Source organism: Mus caroli, unplaced genomic scaffold (genome assembly GCF_978045245.1).
Source record: "Mus caroli unplaced genomic scaffold, Mus_caroli_1 scaffold_19, whole genome shotgun sequence".
Classification (NCBI taxonomy): domain Eukaryota; kingdom Metazoa; phylum Chordata; class Mammalia; order Rodentia; family Muridae; genus Mus; species Mus caroli.
In genome coordinates this window covers 33,836,563-33,861,789 of record NW_028227274.1, presented here as the reverse complement: position 1 = coordinate 33,861,789, position 25,227 = coordinate 33,836,563, and the positions used below count along the sequence as shown (strand labels likewise).

Here is a 25,227-nt window from a genome sequence, read left to right as displayed (position 1 = left end):
TGTCAGCTTGGGTGTGTGTGTATGTGTGTGTGTGAATGTCAGCGTGTGGGTTTCAGTGTGGGTATGTGTATATGTCAGTGTGTGTGTGTGTGTGTGTGTGTGTGTGTGTGTGTATGTCAGTGTGTGGGTTTCAGTGTGGGTATGTGCATGAGAGTTGCAAGTGCCCGAGGAAGCCAGTGTCAGATCCCCTGAAGCTGGAACTCTAGGTACTTGGTGGTGCTGGGATTCAAATTTGTATCAGCTAAGCCATCTTTCCAGCCCCAACTATTTCACTCTTCATGGCCCCAGAGAGACAGTTGAGCCATTAAGTGTGCTAGGTGCTCTTCTAGAGGATCCAGATTTAATTTCCAGTACCCACATGGTGGCATGTAACTTCATTCCCGAGGGATCTGATGCTCTCTTTTGGTGTCTGTGGGCACATGATACATAGGTATACATAAAGGCAAAACACCCATGCACATAGAATAAATATGTTACTACCTGTGAATGTATCCTAAAAATAATGTAACTTACTCTCTGTATTAGTCAGGGTTCTCTAGAGTCACAGAACTTATGGATAGTCTCTATATAGTAAAAGAATTTATTGATGACTTACAGTCGGCAGCCCAATTCCCAACAATGGTTCAGTCACAGCTGTGAATGGAAGTCCAAGGATCTAGCAGTTACTCAGTCTCACACGGCAAGCAGGTGAAGGAGCAAGAGCTAGACTCCCTTCTTCCAATGTCCTTATATTGTCTCCAGCAGAAGGTGTAGCCCAGATTAAAGGTGTGTTCCACCACACCTTTAATCCCAGATGAAAGGTGTAGCCCAGATTAAATCTCCTTAAACTAGGAGATTTAATCTTCTGGAATCCATAGCCACTATGTCTCAAGGTCTCCATACCAAGATCCAGATAAGGATCTCCAAGCCTCCAGATAAGGGTCACTGGTGAGCCTTCCAATTCTGGATTGTAGTTCATTCCAAATATAGTCAAGTTGACAACCAAGAATAGCCACTACAATCCACCCCTTGTCAACTTGACACAAATAATATCCCATGTTTACATGAAACAATAACAAGGTTGTGAATACGCCTAACATGATATAACTATCCCTCGTACAATCGCAAACGCATTTGTAAATTTACAATGGGGCATTCATATTACTTTATAATCCTCGTTTCTGCAACTGGTTACGTGGCCTTAATTGATATTTATAACTACCTTCCTCTACTACCCATTCTGTATTTCCTTCACCTTCGGCCAGCACCTCAGCAGGTCTTGGCTCTTTTCCTGGAGGATTGACCCATACCTTCATTCCTGATGGGTCTGCGTCCTTTGTCATCCTGCTTGGATTAGGCTGTTGTAGTTTCCCATTGACTTTAATCACAGGACATGGTAGTACTAGGAGACGCCCTAAGGGATCTCCTACACTCCAGACATAATCTTGCTTACCTCCATTGTGAAGAGGTAATCCAATTTCCCCATGGTAATCTGGATCTATCACTCCTCCTAACACGGTTATTCCTTTTTTAGCCTGTTGGTTTAAGGGCATTAGAAGCCCAAAATGACCAGGGGGAAGTCTGAGCTTCCAATTCAATGGAATGTTTGTTGTAGCTCCTGGTAGGAGCACTCCCCTCTCTGGAGCTAAAACTTCTAAGCCTGCAGAACCTAGAGTTATGGGGACAGGAAGCAAAAATTTTCCTAGAGGGTCATTAGGAGTGATAGTAAGTGGAACTATTCCCTTTTCCACCCCTTGATTCCTGGACCCATGAATCCTGGCTATGGGTGAAACTGTACCATATATCGAGCGCTGATTCAAAGCATATACTGCCTTCTGAAGAACTCTACCCCAGCCTTCCAAGCTGTTACCACCTAATTGGCGCTGTAACTGCGTCTTCAAAAGGCCATTCCATCTTTCTATCAGGCCAGCTGCTTCAGGATGATGGGGAATGTGGTAAGACCAGTGAATTCCATGATCGTGGGCCCACTGTCGTACTTCTCTGGCTGTGAAATGAGTTCCTTGGTCAGAAGCAATACTGTGTGGGATACCATGACGATAGATAAGGCATTCTGTCAGCCCATGAATGGTGGTTTTAGCAGAGGCCTTACGTGCAGGAAAGGCAAATCCATAACCAGAATAAGTATCTACTCCAGTAAGAACAAAACGCTGTCCTTTCCATGAAGGAAGTGGTCCAATGTAGTCAACCTGCCACCAGGTTGCTGGCTGGTCACCTCGAGGAATGGTGCCATATCTGGGGCTCAGTGTTGGTTTCTGCTGTTGGCAGATCTGGCAATCAGCAGCAGCTGTAGCCAGGTCAGCCTTGGTGAGTGGAAGCCCATGTTGCTGAGCCCAAGCATAACCTCCATCTCGACCACCATGGCCACTTTGTTCATGTGCCCATTGAGCAATGACAGGGATGGCTGGGGAGAGAGGCTGACTGTCCACAGAACGGGTCATCTTATCCACTTGATTATTGAACTCCTCCTCGGCTGAAGTCACCTTTTGGTGAGCATTTACATGGGACACAAATATCTTCACATCCTTTGCCCATTTGGAGAGTTCTATCCACATACTTCTTCCCCAGATGTCTTTTTCACCAATTTTCCAATTGTGATCTTTCCAAGTCCCTGACCATCCAGCCAATCCATTGGCTACAGCCCATGAGTCAGTGAATAATCGTACATCTGGCCATTTCTTCTTGCAAACAAACTGTAATACCATGTGTACTGCCCGAAGTTCTGCCCACTGTGAAGATTTCCCTTCACCTGTGTCTTTCAGAGTTGTCCCAGAAAGGGGTTGTAATGCTGCAGCTGTCCACTTCTGGGTGGTGCCTGCATAACGTGCAGAGCCATCAGTAAACCAGGCCCTAGTCTTTTCCTCTTCAGTCAGTTGATCATAGGGAACACCCCATGAGGCTATAGGCGCATGCTTGGCAGCAGATGGCATTGTAACAGGAGTAGAAACCATAGGCATTTGAGCAACTTCTTCATGTAACTTGCTTGTGCCTTCAGGACCTGCTCTGGCCCGATCACGTATATACCACTTCCATTTGATAATAGACTGCTGCTGTGCGCGTCCCACTTTATGACTTGCAGGGTCTGATAGTACCCAGCTCATAATGGGTAATTCAGGTCGCATAGTAACTTGGTGTCCTATTGTGAACTAACCAGTATCCCCAGAGCTTGTGTCTCTAGGTGCATATGTAGCAGAAGATGGCCTACTCAGCCATCTTTGGGAAGAGAGGCCCCTTGGTATTGCAAAGTTTATATGCCCCAGTACAGGGGAACTCCAGGGCCAAGAAGTGGGAGTGGGTGGGTAGTGGAGTGGGAGTGGGAGGGGGAGGGTATGGAGGACTTTTAAAGAACACTCATTGTGGTTGGTGCCAGCTCCTGGCAACCTTGGGCATGAACTTGGAGGATGGTCCCACATCCCCAGAGGACTCTCCATGCCACAGGCGCCCTAGCAGTCCCAAGATCTTAGGATCACTGGTGAGTGGAACACAACATCTGTTCCAAAACAATCATGATGGGCCTGTGACAGCAGCAGTAAGGACATAGGAGCCCTGCCTGACAATCGGCTTGGGTTACTTATGATTGGTGCTGGTATACCTTGGTTTTGACCACACCAGACAGCCCCATGGTTCCCAGAGGAGACACCACTTCCAGGCACCTTAAGATGCCCATGAACTTAGGATTTCAGCATACCAGGATAGCAGGAGATTGATTACACCAGGATCTCAGGGTCTGTATTAGTCAGGGTTCTCTAGAGTCACAGAACTTATGGATAGTCTCTATATAGTAAAAGAATTTATTGATGACTTACAGTCGGCAGCCCAATTCCCAACAATGGTTCAGTCACAGCTGTGAATGGAAGTCCAAGGATCTAGCAGTTACTCAGTCTCACACGGCAAGCAGGTGAAGGAGCAAGAGCTAGACTCCCTTCTTCCAATGTCCTTATATTGTCTCCAGCAGAAGGTGTAGCCCAGATTAAAGGTGTGTTCCACCACACCTTTAATCCCAGATGAAAGGTGTAGCCCAGATTAAATCTCCTTAAACTAGGAGATTTAATCTTCTGGAATCCATAGCCACTATGTCTCAAGGTCTCCATACCAAGATCCAGATAAGGATCTCCAAGCCTCCAGATAAGGGTCACTGGTGAGCCTTCCAATTCTGGATTGTAGTTCATTCCAAATATAGTCAAGTTGACAACCAAGAATAGCCACTACACTCTCTTCTTGGACTTTATAAACAAAGTCACTCTGTATTCTTTTTTGTCTTGTTTCTTCGTCGGTGTGGTGCGTGCTTGTCTCTAAGATGATTTGTTCATCCTCCCTGGTGTCTGGTATCACGTTATGTAGACGTGCTAGCAGACAGCCCATTCTCATCCGTGCAGACTCAGAGCGTGACTGCTTATAGCATACTGCTCTTGCTGAGGAGGGCCTTCACCCCAGCAGAATCTGAGTCCAGGAATATTAAATGTGTCAGAAATTAATTCCACAAACTTCTAGCTTTCAGGGGTAGCTAGATAGGAGGGAATTTAATGTGTGTATTTCTTTTTAATTTAATTTTATTTTAAATACAAAGGCTAAGTTCCCAATTAAGGAGAATTTAGATGTGACTAGTTCAAATGGACTGTTCCTTTTAACAAGGTAACTCTTTTAATGTATCTGTCTGACAGATACACTTTATAGGTATTTTACATACAACATACCTGTGATTCACTCTGTTCCCTGATGATGTACCTTTATTTTACAGTTAAGGTAACAAATTTGCAGTAATTGCATGTGCATTGCAATGAACCCCGAGATGAGCTTCCTGCATTTTAATGCATGTTGTGTTTTTTCCTCTCAGATCTAATTCTAGGGAGCTTTGTGTCGTCCTCGCAGTGTTTGAGCCCATATCAGATCTCCTTTTGAGCACTTCAGGGAGTTATTGACTGCAGCCTTGGCTGTTACACACTGTGACCACTTACGAGTACAGGAGCCCTACCTTCCTCAGCCCTGTGCTTGAGAGGTCTTCAGATATTTCTCAGGCTGCCTAGAGGCCTGTTTCTTTTGATAAGTTACACTTTCAGTTTTCTTTCATGTTAGTGAGCAGCTCCCTGTGGTAATCAGGAGTCCGTGGACTTCACTTACCCAGTTCTCATTCTCTCAGTTGCTGTTCTTGCAGGGCAGGAGATCTCCAGCTTCAAGTGAGAGATGCTGGCCAAGCCGGGGCTTGGTACACATCGATAGCCCTACCACTGTGGGAGGCAGGAGCAGGGGATCAGAAGTTGAAGGTTTGCCTTTGCTATGTGAGTTACAGGACAGCCAGAGCTATGTGAGATCCTGTTTTAGACAGACAGATGGACAGACAGACAAAAAGGTACTGGCCAGAAAAGCCAGAGTGTTCAATACTTCGTGTGGGGCAGGGTACACCTGTATTAATAAGCATATTCATGGCATGACGGCATCTCCTTTCATATTTTTGTAGCAGTCACTTAAGTCAAAGAGATGTTCATATGCTTGAAAATAGTTCATACGAGGGCTGGAGAGCTAACCCAGCACTGAGAGTGCTTTCTGTTCTTCCAGAGCACCCATGTCAGATGGCTCACAACCACAGCTGCCTAACTCCATCTCCAGGGCACCTGCCTGTATTCACATGCACGAACTCACACAGAGACATATACACACAATTTCTTTATAAATCAAGTTTGTACTAGCCATCACGTGTTTAACTGCACATGCACAAGTCCGCATACACTGGAAGATGCTTTATTCATTTGTAGTACTTTTATGGTCTTACAAATTACACAACCCTTAGAATATTGGCATGTTTGTCCCTGTGTAAACTCTGATAAAGAATTAGGTTTGACTGTACCTGGATATTTTATAAATTATATCTTGTCAGTTCATTTTGGTTTCAAGTGATTTGCTGATGTAGATGACTCTGGTCTTTGTTGAAGCTTTATTCACCATTTTAATTTCCTGTGCCATTTAAAAAATGGTTTTGTTATATATTTCATTTATTTATTTTAAAAAATTATCTATTGGCTTTTCAGGACAGGATTTTTCTGTGTAAACCAGGTTGGCTTTAAGCTCAGATATCAAACTGCTCCTGCCCCCAACTGCTGAGATTAAAGCTTGTGGCACAGTGACCAGCCCTTTTCTTCCTCTATATTTCATTTATAAATAGAATGTTTCAGGCTGATTTTTTTGTTTGTTTGTTTTTTGAGACAGGGTTTCTCTGTGTAGCCCTGGCTGTTCTGGAACTCACTCTGTAGACAAGGCTGGCCTCGAACACAGAAATCCACCTGCCTCTGCCTCCCAAGTGCTGGGATTAAAGTCATGTGCCACCACCGCCAGCTCAGGTTGATTTTATGTTGCTAATTATGATTAAATGGAAGAGGCTCCCAGTCTCACTTCCTTTCACACACCTCTCTCACCTGCTGCCTGCAGACCTCCTCTACTCATTACGGGCTTCTTTTGGTTTGTAATCATCTTACAAGTGATAGTTTCTAAAATGAACACATATATTCCACTCCTTTAAACAATTATAATATTATCGCATGTATTTATTTATCTCTGTGTGTGTACACGTGCTCGTGCGCTTGAACATTGCTGTGTGCACGCTGAAGTACACATGCAGAGCTCAGTGGATGACTGTGGAAGTCAGTTCTCTCTTTCCATCCAGTGGGGTTTGGTGCTGAAGTCAGGCTTCGGCTGCAGGTGCCTTTGATCACTGAGCTGTCTCACTGGACAGCCAGTCCTGACAGTTTTTTGAGGTGGGGTCTCAGGGTAGCCCTGTTCCTAATGAACTTGCTATGTCGCTGAGGCTGTCCTTGATCTCTGGGTCTGTCTTGTCTTTCCAAGTGCTGGGATTGCAGAGACTCAGCCCCACGCCCGGCTTCTGCCTTTGTTTTTAAGAAAACCGACGTGAGTATGGCCCAGTGCCCAGTGCAGGAAACCGTATCAGTTTCCACTCGGGTTTTATAGTGAAACACTATTTTTCTTTGTGACTCTAAAGGTTCAACTGCGATGCTGCAAAGATGTGGAACGTGTGAGTCTTCCTTACGGTTAGAGGCAGTGATAACTTTATTGCTTTCTTTTGCTGGTGGTATCTGATAATCCCCCTCCCTTTAGCTATTCTGGGCATGTTTAGTTGTCAGGCGTTGTCCACTAAATTGCTAAAAATAACAAATAAGGGGAGTGTGTTCTAAGGCCTTCCCCAATGAGCTGCACAGTGTGACGTTCAGTGTGGCTCCTGGGAAAAGGCAAAAGGGACCTGGTTCCATTCTCCCTGAATGGATTTTATTCATCTGTTTGTTTCGAATACCAGGCAAACCATTGTTTGAGGCTCCCTTTTCTCACACCCCAGAGCACTTGGGGGACCCACAGCAGTGGGCTCAAAATGCACACTTACTGTTGGTGCTAAAGGCTAACCATGCAGCTGTAGCCTTGTGCTAATGGCTTTTGATAGTGGAGGGAATGGAGACAGAGGAGAGAGAGACAGAGAGAAATTTGAGAGGACAAAGCTATTAAACAATGAGGGTTGGTAATTTGAATGGGAAAGTGAATGTGTGGAAAAGAAATGTACTTAGCCCTAACCAGCTGTTTTGAGTCAGGTTGTTTAAAAAGCTAACCACATATGTGATTCCAGTACACCTGCATTTAATTTAAAAATTTAAACAATGCTTATTTTGTGTGTGTGCATGCACAGGCCCCTGCTTGTGGCCATTCGTGTGTGGTGGTTAGAAGACACCTTGACAGACCTGGGTCCAGGAGACCGAGTGTCAGGCTTAGCAGCAGGCTCTTGGCCTCACTGAGTCAGCTCCATGGCCCATCCTGACTTTTGTTTTAAGCCACAGTGCTCACATGGAAAGCTGTGCCTGGAGCTCTGTTCTCCACTCTGCATGTTTGTGAAACTGTTGAAGGATCCGTAGATGTCTTTCCTGTCCCTGCTGTGGGTCCCAGTGCTGGCTTGTGTGAAAAACAAGCAGACTTTCTTATGCTTCTATTGCTTTGCAGTTTTTCTTGATTTACCTGAGGACTTTCATGGGCTTTCATATTCTCAGGTTACTACCGTCTCCTCAGAAATCCTTTTGTTGCATAATTCCTGCTTTCATCTGGGATGAGGAATTGTCTGAATTTGACTGATTTAACACTGGGGCCAAAAAATGGATTGTTTTCATTTTTTGGATGGAGGGCTTAGACATGTCTGAGGAAAGTCTAGTGTTCATGTGAAGCTGTGTGTGTTGTGTGTGTGTGTGTGTGTGTGTGTGTGTTGGGATGCTGGGAATTGAACTTACAGCCCTACATATGCTAGGCAAGCACTCTGCCACTGAGCTACGTTCCCAGCTAGGGACTGTTAGTTTTCAGTCCTGACCTGCAAATACCCTTTCTTGCTTTCCCTTACTCGCTCTGACCCTAGAGCTGGCCACGCCTAGATGGCTGAGGGAAGTAGGTTTGTTCTTACGTGGGTGTGCAGAAGGTGAAGGTTGACATCAAGTTAGCTCTGAGCTGAATTATGTTCATGGGACATGAACACCCTGCAGGGAGGGAACAGCAGAAGACATTTAGAATCTCTTTAGGGGCCTTTGACCTTCAGGCATCTTTCCTTTTTACTGGAAATGCCCACCACAGATTTTACTGAAGACATTGGAGATATCATAGGCATAGATTTGTGTTTGATGTGTTTATTGCGGTAGAGGCTCACTTTGTTGCCCAGGCTAAGCTGGAAAATCTCTGTCTTCCTGCCTCAGCCTCCCATGTGTTAGGATCCCTCACCCTGGAAGTAGAGTTTCTTATTTCATGCACTTAAAACAACAACAGAACAAAACCAAATACTTTTCTCTCTATGCAGTCACACATAAACATTTTTCTTTATGATTTGAGGATATACTAAGAAAAACTTGAACGTTCAAATAACTTAGTTTCCTTTGAAGATCTTAGCCTGTCTTAGATGCTCTTTACTATGATACACTCAGTATTAATACACGACCTTATGAACTCTTGGAGTAGGATGTAAAAGAACAAGAACCATAACCCTCACTCATTGCTGTCTTGGGTAAATTACTGCTTCTTAGCCCAGAACACACTTGTGTGAACAGTGACTGGAGTGAAAGTGAGAGTAAAGAAGTTTCCCACAGGAATGGAACCAGTTGGATGTCAGATGAATATCAAAGTCTCGCCTTTTAAAAAATTATATATCATTTTAATATATCATATATTATATATGTGTGTATATATATATATAAATGTGTATATATATATATATATATATATATATATATATCCTTATTGATGAAGATGAGGTTGAAGAGGGCGGCATAATGTGCAGTAATCATATGGTTTCTGATACCACTCCAGAGTTAGGCGTATAGGCGAAGGGTAGAACGGACAGTCACAGGTCAGCAGAGGTAGACAGACCCTCTCAAACTCAGAAGGAGAACGTGTGCTTTGCAGACAAGCCTTTTCTCCCATGCCAGCAGTTTCTCAAGACCATATTTAAAGGGAGTAGGATTAGGAAGAAAAGCATGGCTTATAAAACATGCCGACCCACATATGTGTGAACTATCCAGTACTGTGCGTTGCACATTAGGTTATTATTTATGTATGATATTAGACAGACACCCGCTTTCTGTTGTTTTGTTTGTTCAGAGACAGGGTCTCAGTATGTAGCACCCAGTGTCCTGGAATTCACTATCTAGACCAGGGTAGCCTCGAACTCAGAGCTATTGCTTCTGGAGTGATGGGATTAGAGGTATGTGCCATTTTACCAGCCTTCTCACACCTGTTTACTGATCCTGCATATCACCATCAAATGTTTATAAAAGTGTTTTTTTTTTTAAATTGGAAAAGAATCACAATGCATAGATAGATATGCAAAATTTAGTCAATGTCAGGGACTGGGGATGTAACTCAGTTCTGTTTGGTCAGCAGTGCCATTTAGTCCAGGTGTAGGGACACAGGCTTGTAATCCCAGCGCTCAAGAGGAAGGTCAGAAATTTAAGGCCTGTCTTGGCTAAGTAGTGCTTTTGGAGGCAAACATGGGTTATGTGAGACCCTGTCTCAACAAACAAGCATGTAGTCACCACGCAGAAAGAGCAAGTGAAAACTTTCCTTTTCTCCTTTGGCTGTGCTGAAGAGTGACCATGGCCCCTCGCATACCAGGCAAGCCCTCTGCCACTGAGCCACATCCCAGCCTCGGCATTTCCTAATGTTTATTCACTACCCTGGAGGCAGAAGTAGGTAAATCTTTGTGAGTTGGAGGCCAGCCTGATCTACATAGTGAATTTTAGGCCAGCCAGGGCTACACAGTAAGACAAAACAAAATGACTTAAAAAATCCAAACCCAGAAGCCTACACCACCACCAGAACCCGACTGTACTGATGAGATTGGCGTCTCCTTGTTTGCCAGAAGCAGCTACTGTCAAGGTGCTGGCTGCTTTCGCGGCACATATGCATGGTGGATAACACGCCACTCACATATTTTAACAACTTAGGTTTGTTCACTCAGTAGCAGGTTTCACAGTGCTAGCTACTACATAAATAGATGTAGCTCGTTGATTCTACACTGTTGTAGAAAGTCCACAAGAAAAAGTCATTCTCTGTATTTTATTTGAAGAATCGAGAGTTGATACCATAGTTTATCCCACATAAGTATGGCCATGAGGCTTTAAGACTTTTCCAAGAAACATGAACTCCTGGGCCAGGAGGACTGACTGGATGTGGGCATGAGGACGCCCACGTGATATCTGCTGCTCTGATTTCTTAGTAGCCATGGGCAGTAGAGGAAACCATCTCATGAATTGGTGTCTTTTTTTCATAGTTTGGAAATGAAAATTACCTGTGCTTTGCAGTGCTAGAATCATTCAGAGAAAAGGAGGGATACCAGAGTGTCTGTGGGTCTGTGTGCACGCGCACATGTGTGTGCTTGTGGAACTTGGTTCTGTCCCACTGTGTGGGTTCCAGAGATCTGGAGTCGCAGGTTCCTTTCTTTACTGAGTTCTCTGTCAGTCCAAGATGCAGGCATTCTGGTGGAATGCTTGAATTTTCTAGGATTTTTGATCTTTTTATAAAATGATAATTGTCTTGAACCATGAGCTCTCAGAAGAGATTGTGCATGGTTTCTATGTGGCCTAGCACCTAGGGGTTGAAGAAAGGACAAAATGGAACCACCCCTTGAATCATGTTTGCATAGAGAATTGTGCCAAGGACTCTTTTATTACTCTCAAGTCATTATAAATTTAATTGGTATTATGTCAGTACTTAGATCAGAACTAATAGCACATGAAACTCCAATCTGTTTACACTAGTTCCATGGTAGCAGGGGTGGGTGTGGAGTTGGGGACAAATTACAGCTGTGACGTTTGGTCCATTGAATGATTTCATCATAGTCTGAACTCTGTATCAGTCACCGTGGACAGAGAAGTTATGATGTGGACCTGATCTTCCCGTCAGAGCACTTGGCTGTGAACAAGGTCCTGCTTGCTTGTCTTGCCTGGAACGTTAGCTTAGAGACTGAGCAGTGTTTTCTGGGATGATGCCGACAGGTATAGCTGTGAGCTTCCTTCCTTTCCATCTGAAGCAAGAGCCAGGGTTTTTGGAAAGCTTTATAAATAGCCCTTTGATATCGGAGTGGATTTGTAGTCTCCACTTCTGCCCTCTGTTGACCCACACAGACCAGCCAGGCGGTGCCTGTGACTCATGCATCTGTGCTTGCCGGGGCTTTGAGCTTGTTTTCACCGGCTCCAGGTCCATTTATGGGTTTCCGGTTGCTGTATCTCTATTTTTTCAGTTGTATAAATGTTGACTCCATTGGAGAGTAGTAGTGAGGTCACAGCCTTGATTGTCCGTTGGCTGAGTTCCATAGTTACTTGCTGCTCTGAGTGCTTAGTACTTCTGTTTAGAGCATTAAGGTAATTTTCAGAAATCAGTGTGTCAGCCTCTCCCCCCCTGGCCAGTCTGTATATGAATCACTTAAGTTTCTGGGTGGGCTGCGGGCCAGTTGAGGTGTCACTGAGGAATAATCCGCTAGAAACTTCCTCTCTCTTGTACCTGCTTTCAGACAGAGGCTGCAGCTTTACCTGTGTGGTTTATCAGTTTGGGGATACTTTTTGTAGTTGAGTTAAAATGCACTTAAAGCTGTTGTGTATCCACCACTACTGCGCCCCCAGAATACTTGTCACCCCAGAAGAGCACATCTTGCTCCCTGTGACCTTCCCCCAATTCCATCTTCACACGGCAGCCCGTCTCTTTCTGACTCTAGATTGCTCGGGTTTTTTGTTTGTTTGTTTGTTTTGTTTTTTGTTTTTTAATTTCACTACACTCTTATTTATTCATTAATGTGCATGCACATGTATATTGTGTGTGCACTCATGCCATGCCGTCTCTGTGGGGTCAGAGGACAGCTTTTGTGAGTCTGTTCTCTCCTACTATGTGGGTTCCAGGACTTGAATATAGGCTGTGTCGCGCTTGGCGCCAGCCCAGCCAGCTTTACCTGCTGAGTCACCTCTGCGCCCTGGGTTGATGGATTTTGATTTTTGTGGAATGTGGCTTTGGGGGTTAGTTTAATTGAGGTCAGGGATAATTTCTCAGTCTATCCTTCCACCCTGTGAGCCTGGGGACTGAGCGTAGAACATCTGGTTTGGCTTCTGGTTGGTACAGTTACCCTTGAAGCCACCTTGCCAGCCCTTTTGATTGTTTTTTAATTGCTCTTTTGTTGTTGAATTGTAAGAAGACTGCAGTTCTTCATTTATTTGTAGCCAAGAGCTGGGAGCTGGGCCCCAAGTCCACATACCTGCATGAATGAGTCCTACCCCCAACTGAGCTGAGTCACTCACACCCCCACTTCTAAGAATGTGAGGTGTTGGCTTTTGCTTCCTCTTCCTGCTTTGGCACACCCTATTCGTCTCTGCTTCACTGGACCTTTGGTCCAAAGACTTGATTTCTGGTTCCTTCTATGACAGAAAGGCAGGAACTCACCGGCTTTATTATTGCTGCTAAAGTTTGATAGTCCCTCTATCCTTTTTACTGAGACCATTGTTTTCTTTATTAAAAAAACTTTACAACAGCTTATGTGTGTATGTGTGCCTATGTACTCGCATGCCATGTATGTGAAGTACCCAGGGAGAAGAGAAAAGGGTGTCTGATCCTCTGGAGCTGTGAGTCACCAGACAGCGTGGGTTCTGGGAACTGGACTGAGGCTTCTGGAGCAAAGCACTCTTAACTGCCGGGCCCACGAGCCCCCTTTAATACTGGAAAAATAAAAGTGATATATATTAAGAACATTCTTGATTTATTAAAAAAGAATGTCTGCGTTTTCCTTATTACAAGCAGGTGCTCCTATTTGTCCCCCATGAAGGGACTTGAGTTGTGATGTGTAGGCATGGTCAGCTGAGAAGGCACACTGCACCCACTCGGTGAGATCCATGAGCTCTCAGTGGTTCTCTGCTGACCTCAGCAGTTCTCTGCTGACCTCCTTGTATGGAATGGGCTTCTCAGCCTTGGCCTTGTCGGGTCTCTGAGGATATTGTCTTGGCTGCTTTATTTCCTGAACCAAGCATTTCAGCCTCTCAGCATTTGCTAGCTGTAATTATAGTCATGTGCTGAGCAGGCTGGGGAAGGCCCAGTGTCTCACTGGAAAGATCTTGACACTTAAAATATTACCTGATTTCTTTCATGAAACTTTGGGGTCAGTCCTCAGGGTAGAAGATATCCTAGAAACTGGATATGGCACCCCTCTCTTCCCCCACAGCCCATCCTCCTTCTCTGCCCCCTTCCCTCAGCCCTCCCTTCTTCTCCTTTTCTTCTGTTCTGTCTTTCTTAGACAGGGTCTTGATATGAGGCCCTGGTCAGCCTGACTTTCTTTCTGCCATGGCCTTCCTTATGTGTGTGTGTGTGTGTGTGTGTGTGTGTGTGTGTGTGTGTGAGTGTGTGACAGAGAGAGAGAGAGATTGATTGATTTCTCTTCTTTTAGTGGTACTGGGAACTGAATTCAGGGCTCCACATGTCCTAGGCAAGTGCTGTGAACTACGTTACATAGCCAACCTCCCAAGGTAACAAGCTATCCAAGTTATACTCCCCAACTTTCTGGTTTTGTTTGTTTGTTTGTTTTGTTTGACAAGATTTCACTATGTATCTCTGCCTAGCCTGGAACTTCAGTCTGTAGCCCAGGCTGGCTTCAAACTCAGATTCTCTTGTCTGCCTACTCAGTGCTGGGATTAAAGGTATGCACCACTCTTCGTTTGTTCCTGTGGGTGCACATACGTGTTCAGCTGCTTGTGTGCATGCACATGTGTGTGTGGAGACCAGAAGTCAGCCTTCATATTTTGAGACAGGATCTTTCCTGGGTCTGGAGCTCACCCAGGAGATTGAGTTGGCTGGCCTGTAAATAAGGACCCACCCGCTCTTCCTCCCCAGGTCCACATCAAGCAGTTTACTAGCCGAGCTATCTCCCCAACCCTAAAAATTACATCTTTAGTCTAGCTCTCCTTCATGACTTCAGATCAATCTAATTTCATCTCCTATCATCCTGGGTATGTCATAGGCACCTTATACATAGTAAAAATAAAATTCATAATCTTTCCTTCCAGTCTTGGTCCTGGTCCTGGAGTCCTCAGCTCAGTAAAGGGCCTGCAGGCCCAAGCTAGGTGTGTTGGTTGGGAAAGCATTTCTGTCCGTTCTTCTCCCTGACATCTGACCCTAGTGCAGGCTACAGTGAGGGACTTGGTGAGGCTCTGTGGTTGCTCTTTCTCCTAGTATTTCTTAAATCCCTCTGCTTTTCTTTACGTGTTCATTGTTCACTGTTCGATATTAAGGTGCTGTCTTTTGTGTTTGTTTGTTTGTTTGTTTGTTTTGGAGACAGGGTTTCTCTGTGTAGCTCTGGCTGTCCTGGAATTTACTTTGTAGATCAGCTGGCCTCGAACTTAAAGATCCAGCTGTCTCCATCTCCCAAGTGCTGGCATTAAAGATACTCGGATTTTTGTTTGTTTGTTTGTTTGTTTGTTTGTTTGTTTGTTTGTTAAAGACAACAACCTCTAACACAGTGGTTCTCAACCTGTGAGTTGAAACCCCTTCCACAGGGATAACATAACCTAAGACCATCAGAAAACACGGATATTTACATTATGACTCATGACAGTAGCAAAATTACAGTTATGAATTAGCAACAAAAATAATTTTATGGTTGGAGGGTCACCACAAAATGAGAGACTGTATTAAAGGCCACAGCATCAGAAAGTTTGAAAACCACTGCTCTAATAGATTTTCAACATTTACATGTATGTTCTATAATCCTGTACTTAATAACATCTCAAAATTGCAGATCTCAGACAACTGTATTTGCACATCACAGACAACTGGACCAGATGCTTAGCCTCACGGCAGCTGCCCTGGACCCGCTGGGCCTCTGGGGATAAAGCGACCTATCTCGAGCATGCCTGTTGTCTGGTCACAACTCATAGTCCCTACTGTGAGAAGCTGAGTTTTCATTTTGGGCTTTAGTGAGAAGAGGTGCTGTACTCACTAGAGTTTAAAATCTAGTGGCTTCACGACAAATGTTGAAGCAGGAGGATCACTGTGTGTTCCAAATGCCCAGGTAATTCTCCTGTCTCTGTAGGAGCGCCAGGGTTGTAGGTTCAAGCCAATCTGATCTCTTTTTTTTTTTGTTGGCTCCCAGGACTGTCAGCTTATGTGGCAAGTGCTTCTCCCTGTTGAGCTGTGTTGGTGGCCCAGAGGAAACATTTTTCAGTATTTCATTTTAATGATTTTCCTTGCCAAGATGGATCTTAAATAGCTTAGGAAGAAAGAAACGGTAGCTGGGAGTGGGGTTTCTGGGAAGGCACACAGTGATTCGGTGCTTAAGTAGGAGGCTGGTTTTGATTCCTGTAGACACTGGGACACTGTCCATTCTTACAGTGGGGAGAAAGGACAGGCACACCACAGGTTGATTCTGCAGCAGAAAGCAGAGTAGTTACTACCTTCCCCTCATTGGTGAGCCGAGAGACAGTGGAGTACAGTTTGAGAATCAGAGACAAAAAGTGTGAACTTGTTTTGGAGTGCGGACAGGTGGACAGGCTTTAATGGGGTTGCTGGTCACAGAGTGTCTTTTGAGGGCCATGGTCTGTGGAGTGTTTTCTTCCAGCAGTTCCTAGCCACTATAGGCATGGATAGGTTTAATATAGACTGGCATTTTGACAGATAGATGCAACAGGGGGAGAGGGTAAAGGAGAAAAGTGTGTGCATGGAAAAGAACCTTTTTATTTTTATTTTTTAAAGAAAATTTACAAATCCTTTGCTAGTCTGTGGCAGCTAGGCTAGGTAGGTAGGTAGGTAGGTAGGAAAGGGAAATGGTGGCTGGCATTCTGGACATGGTAGAGTGTGGTGTCAGACACACAGGAGGTCGAGGCTGTGGTGGTGAGCGGGCCGTGAGGAGCAGGCTCGGGAGCTGTAGCTGTGCAGTCTGGTGGAGCGCCTGAGCTGCGTGGCTGATGAGGAACAGGAGGAGCGTGGGGTAGTGTCGGTGTGAGGGAAGGCAGAGAGCCCAGGGAACGAGGCTCACCCGGCAGTTGGGAGTCAGGTGCTGAGAGTCAGGCGGACACCACGGTTGCCAAAGGAAAGTGGGCAGAGTTGTTCTGTGAGCTGAGAGAGCGAGCGAGCGAGCGAGCGAGCGAGGGAAAAGGACTGAGTGGAGACTGTCGTGTCTGTCAGCTCTCACTGAGTCTCTACCACCCAGGAGAGAGGTTAGCAAATTACAGCTGCTGAAGGGCTGGCCTGTGTGTCCCTGAAGGCCAGCTGTGCTGTTCCTTAGATCACACCACTGGTCCACACATTGTCGACGGCTTCTTTTGTGCCGCAGTTGCAGACAACCCCATAAAACCTAAACTATTTATTGTCTGGCATTGCAGAGGAAAAACTTACTGATTCCGATTTGGACAGTGGCTCCCAGACTTCAGCAGGTTTTGGAATCACTGGGTGGCTGTAAAAACACAGATTACTGGACTCGACCCAGAGTTTCTGATTCAGTGAGTGGTTGGGGCATTTCTGACAGCGCCCTGCCGATGCTTGCTTCTGGGATGGGAAGCACAGGGTTTCGTCTCCTCCTAGTGATGGTTTTTTGGCTGAGCTTGTTGGTGCCATTTGCTTTGGACAAGCTGTCCCCACTGCCTCTGCACTCCTGTAAGCCTTCCTTCACCCTTGTCCCTCCAGGGGTGTCTGATAGCCTGGGTTTTTGTACAGCTTAAATGGAGGTTGTCAGGGAAGGTAGCCTTGGAGGTCACATAGCCTCAGGGAGCCTGAGGGGGTAGCCAGTGGTTTGGAAGAAGAAAGGTGCTAGAGCAGTATGGCACTTTGTCATGGTGGATTGAGTTGAACGGGGAGCAGGGGATCCGGCTGGCTTGGTGTGGAGCAGTGTCAGCTTCTCAGGAAAGCCACACTGTCTGCTTACTGAACAAGTTGCAGGCTCCTGTCCTTCAGCACAATAGCTTCCAAAGGCGTTCCTAACATAGCTTCTAGAAGATGCAGGTACTGGACCCTGCTGGGCAGCTGCTTGCTTTCTCTGAGCTTGTCCCTCCCTCAGTGCTGTAGCTGTGCAGTCCCCATGGATCCTGGCATCTTCGGTGGGAGTTGCAGATGGTCATTACCTGTTTCTCACGTCAAACCCTGACTTCCTGCCTTTGTGATGTTGTCTTCATCCGTTCAGGTCATGGACGTCCTTGCTGTGTCAAAGATGCTCCCACGGGCTGCAGAGGCCTTTCATTCTGCCTCCTGACTTCCTGCTCGTGCCTTTTGTCTGTTCCTTTTGCTTTCTCTCCCTCTTGCCTTCCACATTGGTTTGCTGTCTGCCAAGATAGACTCCCTTACCTTTTTAGCACAGCTTGGCCTTTTTCCAGCCTCACTGTGGTGGGCAGCTGCCATGCCACCCTGTGACCAGCTGCACTTCTAAAGACTGAGAGAAATGAAGAATCTGTGGCCGTGTTTGTGTGTGCGTGTTTGTGCATGTGCGCCAGTGTGTGTGAGTGTAGGTGGAGGCCAGAAGTCAACGTTGGCTGCCCTCATTAGTTGCTCTCTACCTTATCCTTTGAAGCAGGCTCTCTCAGGGAACCTGGAGCTTGTAGATGTGCCTGCCTGCCTGACTGGTCAGGGGGTCATCCTGTCTCTTACTCTCTACTGCAGAGATCTTAGGATCTTTGTGCTATATGAAGTGCTGACAATCCATACCACCAGCTGAGCCATCTCTCCAACCTTTTAAAAAATTATTTCTTGTTCTTCCTCTTCTTCCTCTCTTCCTTCCTCTTCTTCCTCCTCTCCCCCTCTCTAGTCTTTTGTTTGTTTGTTTTTTTGTTTTTGAGACACGGTTTCTCTGTGTAGCCCTGGCTGTCCTGGAACTCACTCTGTAGACCAGGTTGGCCTTGAACTCAGAAATTCACCGCCTCTGACTCCCAAGTGCTGGTATTAAAGGCATGCGCCACCACCCCCAGCCCTTGTAGTCTTTTAAATAACAATCAAGTGCTAGGTTCATAGGTATAAGCCACCGTGCTTGTTTCTTAGACTTTTAATCTGGAATGTTAAGGGACAGATGAGGATGAAGTAGCCTTTGCCTTCAGTTTTCTGATTAGTAGGAAAACTTGAAGTTGGCAGATCCTGGGATTCACCACAGGAGAAAGTGTGTTGGCTGTGGTAGGACAGATTCAGAGCCGAGGGTCTCTGAGAACAGGAGCCTCCCCAAATCTCTGATGCAGAAGAGTCGAAGACAGTCTTGTCTGTTGCCCCTGCAGCTTGAATTGGAGGCATAGGCTGGAGGCTTTGATCCACCGTGTCTTTCCTCTCTCCATTTCTCCATTTTATGTTTTACTTTAATGTTTAAGAGTCTGTGGCTGAGGGAAAATTGAGAGGCATAGAGAGGAGAGATGTCAAAACCCCAGAGGGGAGAGGATCAGAGACAAGAACCTGATAGCTAGTGTGGTGCTGCACACATGTTCCCAACACTTGAAAGGCTGAGGCAGGAGGATTGTGAGTTCAAAGCCATCCTGGACTAAAAAACAAACAAACAAACCAAGCTACATGGTATTAGAAAGAAAGCCCTCAAACCTTCTTTTTTATACCCAGGGCACAACACGCAGGAGGGAAAGTGCAGGTTTAGGAGAGAGTTCATTCCTAAGAGAAACCTGGAGAGAGTCATGGGTGAATTACCTCAAGAGTCTAAGAGATTGGGTCATGTCGGCGAAGTTGTGGGTACTTGAGCCCTGTCCCTCTGATGAGACTGAAAAGCCAGTCTCAGATGTCCCTCTGTGGGCAGTAAGTTCAACAGTGGCACCTCCCTAGCTAGCTATGCTGAGCCTTGCAGGAAGTCTCAGAAATTCTTAATCAAAAGAAGGTCCCACAAGAATGTCACTGCACCCAGAGCTCTGTGGTTTGATGGCCCGAGAGAATTCCCTAGGGAAGGGTTACGAAAGGAACTGTGTGCCAGGCAGGTGACAGCTGCAGTCAGGACAGCACATGCCTTTCCCAGGACTGCTGTGGGAAGGTGGGTTCCGGGGTCCCTGGAGCTTACAGGTGACCATTGTCTGTGTGCAGTCCACAGAAGCAGAGGGTCTGGCACCAGATGGGGTAGTTTCTTACAGATCCCAGAGTCTAAACTGCAGGAACTTGAAAAGGTTTGCTTTATAGCTATAGCTGTTGACCCGCTAAAAGCCTAAGGGCCTGCTCTGTTGTGAGATCAAGGCTCTGAGGTCTCTGTTGACATCAGAGAAGTTTTAGTCGTAAATCTATATATATCCAGGGGCAAAAGGGTAGAGGCCAAAGCCCAAACAGGAAAGCCATTGTGAAGAACAATCTCTCTCTGCCTTTGCTTCCTCTGGTGCATGCTCCCTATTTATTGAACTTGGGAGGGAAACAAAAAGGACCAGTGAGTGGACCAGTATTCCCAAGATGCTTTCCCGGTGCATGCACCACTTCAACCAGCATGAGCTGCTGCTATGCAGGGGCCGGCCATCCTAGACTCTAGGACCCAGGCACAGAGAGAACCAAATTCTGCCCACTAGACGTTTCCTTCTCAGATAAGGTAACACTTGAGAAAGGTCTGGAAGAGCTGGTTTGGGGAATGATTAGGTCCTGGGGGAGAGACCAAGGAGCTCATTTCTACACTTGAAGGATGCCTGTGAGCCAGACAAAGCCAACCAGCCTTAATCTGCATCGCTCATGGCCCCAGCCTGCAGATTTATGTTTGGCTTTAGCAGCCCACAGACGAAATAGCTTTGACTTTCACTCTAAGATGGAGAGCTGGTGGAGAGAAAGCTTTGCGTGTAAAAGGAAGACCCCAGCCTCAATGAGGAGGTCAGGAGAAGACAGTCACTTCATGAAGGTTCTGGATACGTTCTGAGACAGGGCTAGCAGGGTGTGACAGACTCACCGATGGTGCACAGTGGCTTTGTCCAGACCCAATGCAAGAATGGAGCTGCTGTCCCAGAAAGGGGTGGCTCTGACTTTGTGATCCTTTTAGGAAGTAACTACAGAAAGTCAAGGGAGAGAAGGTTAGCTAAATCTCGGTTCCTTCATTTTCTTTATCCTCTGTGATGGTTTCGTGTACATTTTTGGTTGGGTTTGTTTTCTCGCAGTTGTTTTTGAGAGAAGTATGATTCCAGCATAAAAATGTTTATAGAGACATTTGCCAAATGATGTGGCTAGAAGTATAGGATCCTTTAGGTCCAGAAGAGCCTTTGGTATGAAGTATTTGTGGACACATCTCTTCTCATGTTCTGTGTTGATTTCTTAGCTATAGTCACTACAAATTCATACGTTTCTAAAAAATCTTTTCCCATTTCTTGGAGGCCAGAATGAAGGTATAATGGGCCAATGCTTCTTTTGAAGGGCTGCAGAAAGAATGCTTGTTTAACTCCTCCGGCTTTCTTATATTTTTGGTTGTGAACCTAGCCTTTAATGGCTGAGCCATCTCTCCAGCCCTCTTCCAGCTTTCTTATAGACCAACCACTCAAGTGTCTACTTAGAGCACACATGCCATTCTCCCTCTCTGCCCTTCTTTATACCACCTGCTTTCAAGGACATTAACTGGATTTAGAATCCATAATGGGGTGGAATCTGGAGACTTCTGTTCCTGATTAAGAGCGGTTTCAGGGGTAGCAGGGATCAGAACTTCAGGGCACGATTTGTGAGATAGGTTTACCTCACAGCAGTTCACCTCACATAGTGGGTTGGATATCATTTGGGCTTAGTTATTCTTGATGTGGAGACAGGAACTATTGAAGTACTTAGAAAACCTCCATTATTGAACTATTTATTTATTTTTAAAGAATTGTCCATTCAGTTTATTTAAAGATTTAAAGGGCTGGGTTTGATGGCACATACCTGTAATCCCCAGCCCTTGCAAGACGTGAGGCAAGAGAACTGCTGCAAGTTCAGAGCCAGCCTAGGCTACACATGGAGTACCAAGGACAGTTCAGGTTACATAGGAAAATCCTGTTTCTAAAAATAAAAGCCAACCAGACAATGAGTCTTAAGGAAGATAAGCTTATTTACACTATCTTTTTAAAAAATACGTTTCCATACCGTGTGCACCACGCATGTACTTTGTTTGCATATATGTATGCATACTATATGTGTTTCTGGTGTCCAAGGACATCAAAAGAACGTATTTGATCCCCTGGAACTAGAGTTATGGATGGTATTATGATGTAGGTGCTAGGAACTGAACCTGGGTCCTCTGCAAAGAGCAGCCAGTGCAGTGCTTGTAACTGCTGAGCCAGCTCTCTAGCCCCCAGTCTGCCTTTTTTTTTTTTTTTAAACTTGAAGAGCTTGGGTTATACTAGTATAAAATTCATGAAAGAGTGAAGGGAGAAATGCTCTGGGATATTGTATTGATGCTGAAGATTATAATCTGCATTTGTTTGGAAACCTGGGCAGGATGAAGTGGCCCTTGCTGATTTTAAGTTTATGTTTTTGCCATCTGTGTCAGCAGTTTGTCAGACCAAAAGCACCAGACCCAGGTCCCTGAGTACTAGCTACGGCTGGGAAAGTCCTGCTTCCTCCACCAGCTCTGTCAGCACCCAGCACTTCTCATGAGGCTGGGTCCAAGGTGTCCAGGTGGCATGTGGCACTATGACTGCTATCCTGTGTGGGCACATTCTTCAGTGATGAGCCAGCAGTCATCAGTATGTGCCTCTTAACTCACAAGTAAACTCTATGGGCTGTTTATCAAAGGAAGTTCAGTCCCCAGTCTATCACAGTGATAGGCCATATCAGTGTTAGCAGTGTACTTAAGGAAAATTCCATAGCAACAGTCCACAGTTGGGGCCGACCAATTGTCACAGTCCTGATGGTTTTTATGGGGCTCCTGGTGTTGTAAGGAAGTGGGTGCAAGTTGGCAGATGGGAAATGAGTCAGGGTAAGGTCAGGTTAGAGATGGGCTCACAAGAGCTGGTACAGGTTTGTATTTTGCTTCTGCAGAGTGAGCCTTGGAATGCGTGGTTTGACAGCTATCTGGCCATAGTGGGAGAAGTTTAAGGCAGAGACTTAGAGACTATATATTAGAGCTTTGGTGCAAATGAGCACCTTGTAGATAGGCTCTTTTCCTGTCTGTACCCTCACGTCCCAAGCAAGCAGGTCCGGAAGGTCTGTCAGCAGGTTGTGATGCCTCTAGAAGGACAATGATGTGTGGCCACCAGCCCTCCACTGGAGACTTCCCCTGGGCCATATAGGCACCTTTTGTGAAATGTGGAGGGCACCGGTGTCACCTGGATTGGCTGTAGCAGCCCCAGTGCAGGTCCCTCCGTCACGTCCCTCGGGAGTGGTTCCGAGTATTCTTTGAAGACGGGTACTATTCCTCTAATGGGCACTGGCCTGTCTCCTAAGAGGGAACACAGCCACAACTTTGTTCCCAGGGCAGGAGCCTGTGGTAAAGCCACCATGCTTTTGGGATGAGCACAGGACAAAAAATGTATATACATCATTTCCTTTGACTAATCTTTGTGGTCCCAGCCCTGATGTGGCTTCTGAAAGTAGTTGTTTCTTTGTGGAAGTTGAGAGTTTTAATTTAGGAGAGAAGATGAGCTTCCACCAGCCTGCTTTACCCATGTGTCACTGTTCTGGATCGTGGCGGCAGCAGCAGACGCATTAGAAAAGCAGACTGCAGCCTGGCTCATCTAGCTGCCTGAGAGAGATGTGCAGTTGACTGGGCTCATGGACAGGGTGGTGCATGCTGTCTGCTCTGTACACCAGAGGCTGTGGGTGCCGGGCTCAGACCATAGAAAGCCCTCAGAGGAGACAGTCCATTGTGGGGCAGGAGCTTTGTCCTGGAATTTTCTGGCCTTCATCTGTATAATGTCATGTACTTGCTTTAGGGGAAAAGATGCTATGGCCTGCCCTCTACGGGGCCTTTGTGCTCCCTATACCTGGCCAGGTCCTCCCGTGGTCTGAGCAGAATGCTGTGGACAGGTGAGCTTATCTGTCTCTTATTTGGTAGCATGTCTGCTATCACTGTCCAGGGAGGACACCAGAACATGTGTTTGTAAAGACTGTCTATACCTGCTCACCTTGGTCCTAACCCTTCTCTCTCATATTGCAGCAGAAGAAGTCCTACCTGGAGCGGAGCGTCAAGGAGGCTGAGGACAACATCCGGGAGATGCTGATGGCTCGGAGGGCACAGTAGGAGCTGCTGGGAAGCGCCTTCCCTTCTGATCCCTCACATCCTGTCACAGCAGGGGCTGTGCAGGGTACTGCCCTCCCTCTGCCCAGCGGCCCCATCTCTCCACCCTGAGCCCCTCAGGTCCCAACTGAATGTCTGCCAACCCCTGCTCAGGACACTCTTCTTTCCTGGGGCAAGCCAGGAGCTCTCAACAGAGGGAGGACTGGGGGGCAGATGGAGAAAGCTGTCCAAGCCTCTCACTAGGCATGTGGGTTAGACCAGGTTAGACCAATAAAAAGCTATGTCTTTCCTTTATGACATGTGCTTTCCTCCATCGGAGGAGAGAGAGGCAAGTGTCTTCCTCAGCTTGTGTCCCTTTTTTCCTCCCCTTTCTGTCCTTTGACAGGTGACTCCTGGGCCTCTGTATAGAGCATAGGAGGAAGAAGATGACAAATTGATAGGTGTGGCGGACAGGACAGAGCCACAGTTGGCTTCAGGGTTCCTTCCCTGTTTTCTCCCCAGAATTCCAAAACAAAGTTCAGTGGCAAGCAGCATGTCTGGGCTCTGGCCCTGTCTGGCCATGGTGTGCCCGTAGCCCTGCCTGCTAGTGCTCAGGACAGCTCACTCTCTGTGCAGCTTTCAGGAACTTTACTGCAGGTCAGTTAAACACAACTGTTACTGAAAACTAGATGTAAACTTAAGTATTTAGAACGAAAACGACTAGTAAATACTCAGAACTCCTCCCTTCCTTCCTCTTGCCTTGCACTTGGCCATTACACAAACTCCTGGGATAGTTGCTGAGTGCAGCCAGGGTGTTATTTGGTGGTGGGCTTTAATTGGGAGCACTGATCCAGTGTGTAAAGATATAACATTGTTTCTTGAGACATGAGTTCATCTAGCCAGCTTCAACTTTCACTTTCTAAGGGATGGAAGTACACCCCCCTCTCCTTGAACCCTGCCTGCCTTCCTCTGCTGTTTTAGATGACAGCAGGCAAGGCTGCCCTGGTGCTCTGTAGCCAAGGAGACTGACAGCTTAGCGACACCCTGTGGCTGAATGTGAGAAGAACAGGTTGGTTAACTAGGAGTGTGGGTGGGAACAGGAAGAGCCTCTGAACTGTTTACTCTGTGATTATGGACTCTGGAGAGCAGCCCTGGGCAGTCCACAGTCACCCAGAGGTCCCTTTCCCAGGGCCCCAGCAAAAGCAAGTCTAAGTGGTGTTGGTAAATATGCCTGCCTGAGCCATCTTTGACACTGGGTCATGGACCGCACACTTTTAGGAGGTAGCCAGAATAGAAGAAAAGCTCCTCTTTGTGAGTGGACAGTAGGTATCACATGCTGACCTGCTCACATCTTACGAGCCTTGGCGGATGGAATATAACAGAATCTGGGAGATTCAGAAGCACAGCCCCATGGTGGGTTAGATTACCTGGAATAATTCACACAGCCAGATTTTGGACAGATTTATTGAAACATAAAGGGTATGAGCAGAGAGATCTAGTAGTGTGTCACATATTGCCATTACCTTGAGTGCATAATTTAAACATTATAAATATATATTTCATAACTAAGCCTTTGGCCAAAAAAAGTAAATTATTTAGCACATTTGTTAAAGATCAGTAAGAAATGA

General features: G+C 46.0%; 1 protein-coding gene across 1 annotated transcript in view; it reads left to right on the top strand.

The window, feature by feature from the left end:
* The window catches only part of Pfdn1 (prefoldin subunit 1), a 53,217-nt gene extending 29,303 nt beyond the window's left edge, over positions 1 to 23,914 (top strand). Inside the window, exon 4 of the mRNA XM_021150814.3 lies at positions 23,540 to 23,914. Within this exon, the coding sequence (XP_021006473.1) occupies positions 23,540 to 23,623 (84 nt within the window). The 3' untranslated portion in view covers positions 23,624 to 23,914. The remainder of the gene's footprint in view (positions 1 to 23,539) is intronic.
* Positions 23,915 to 25,227: the final 1,313 nt, after the last annotated feature.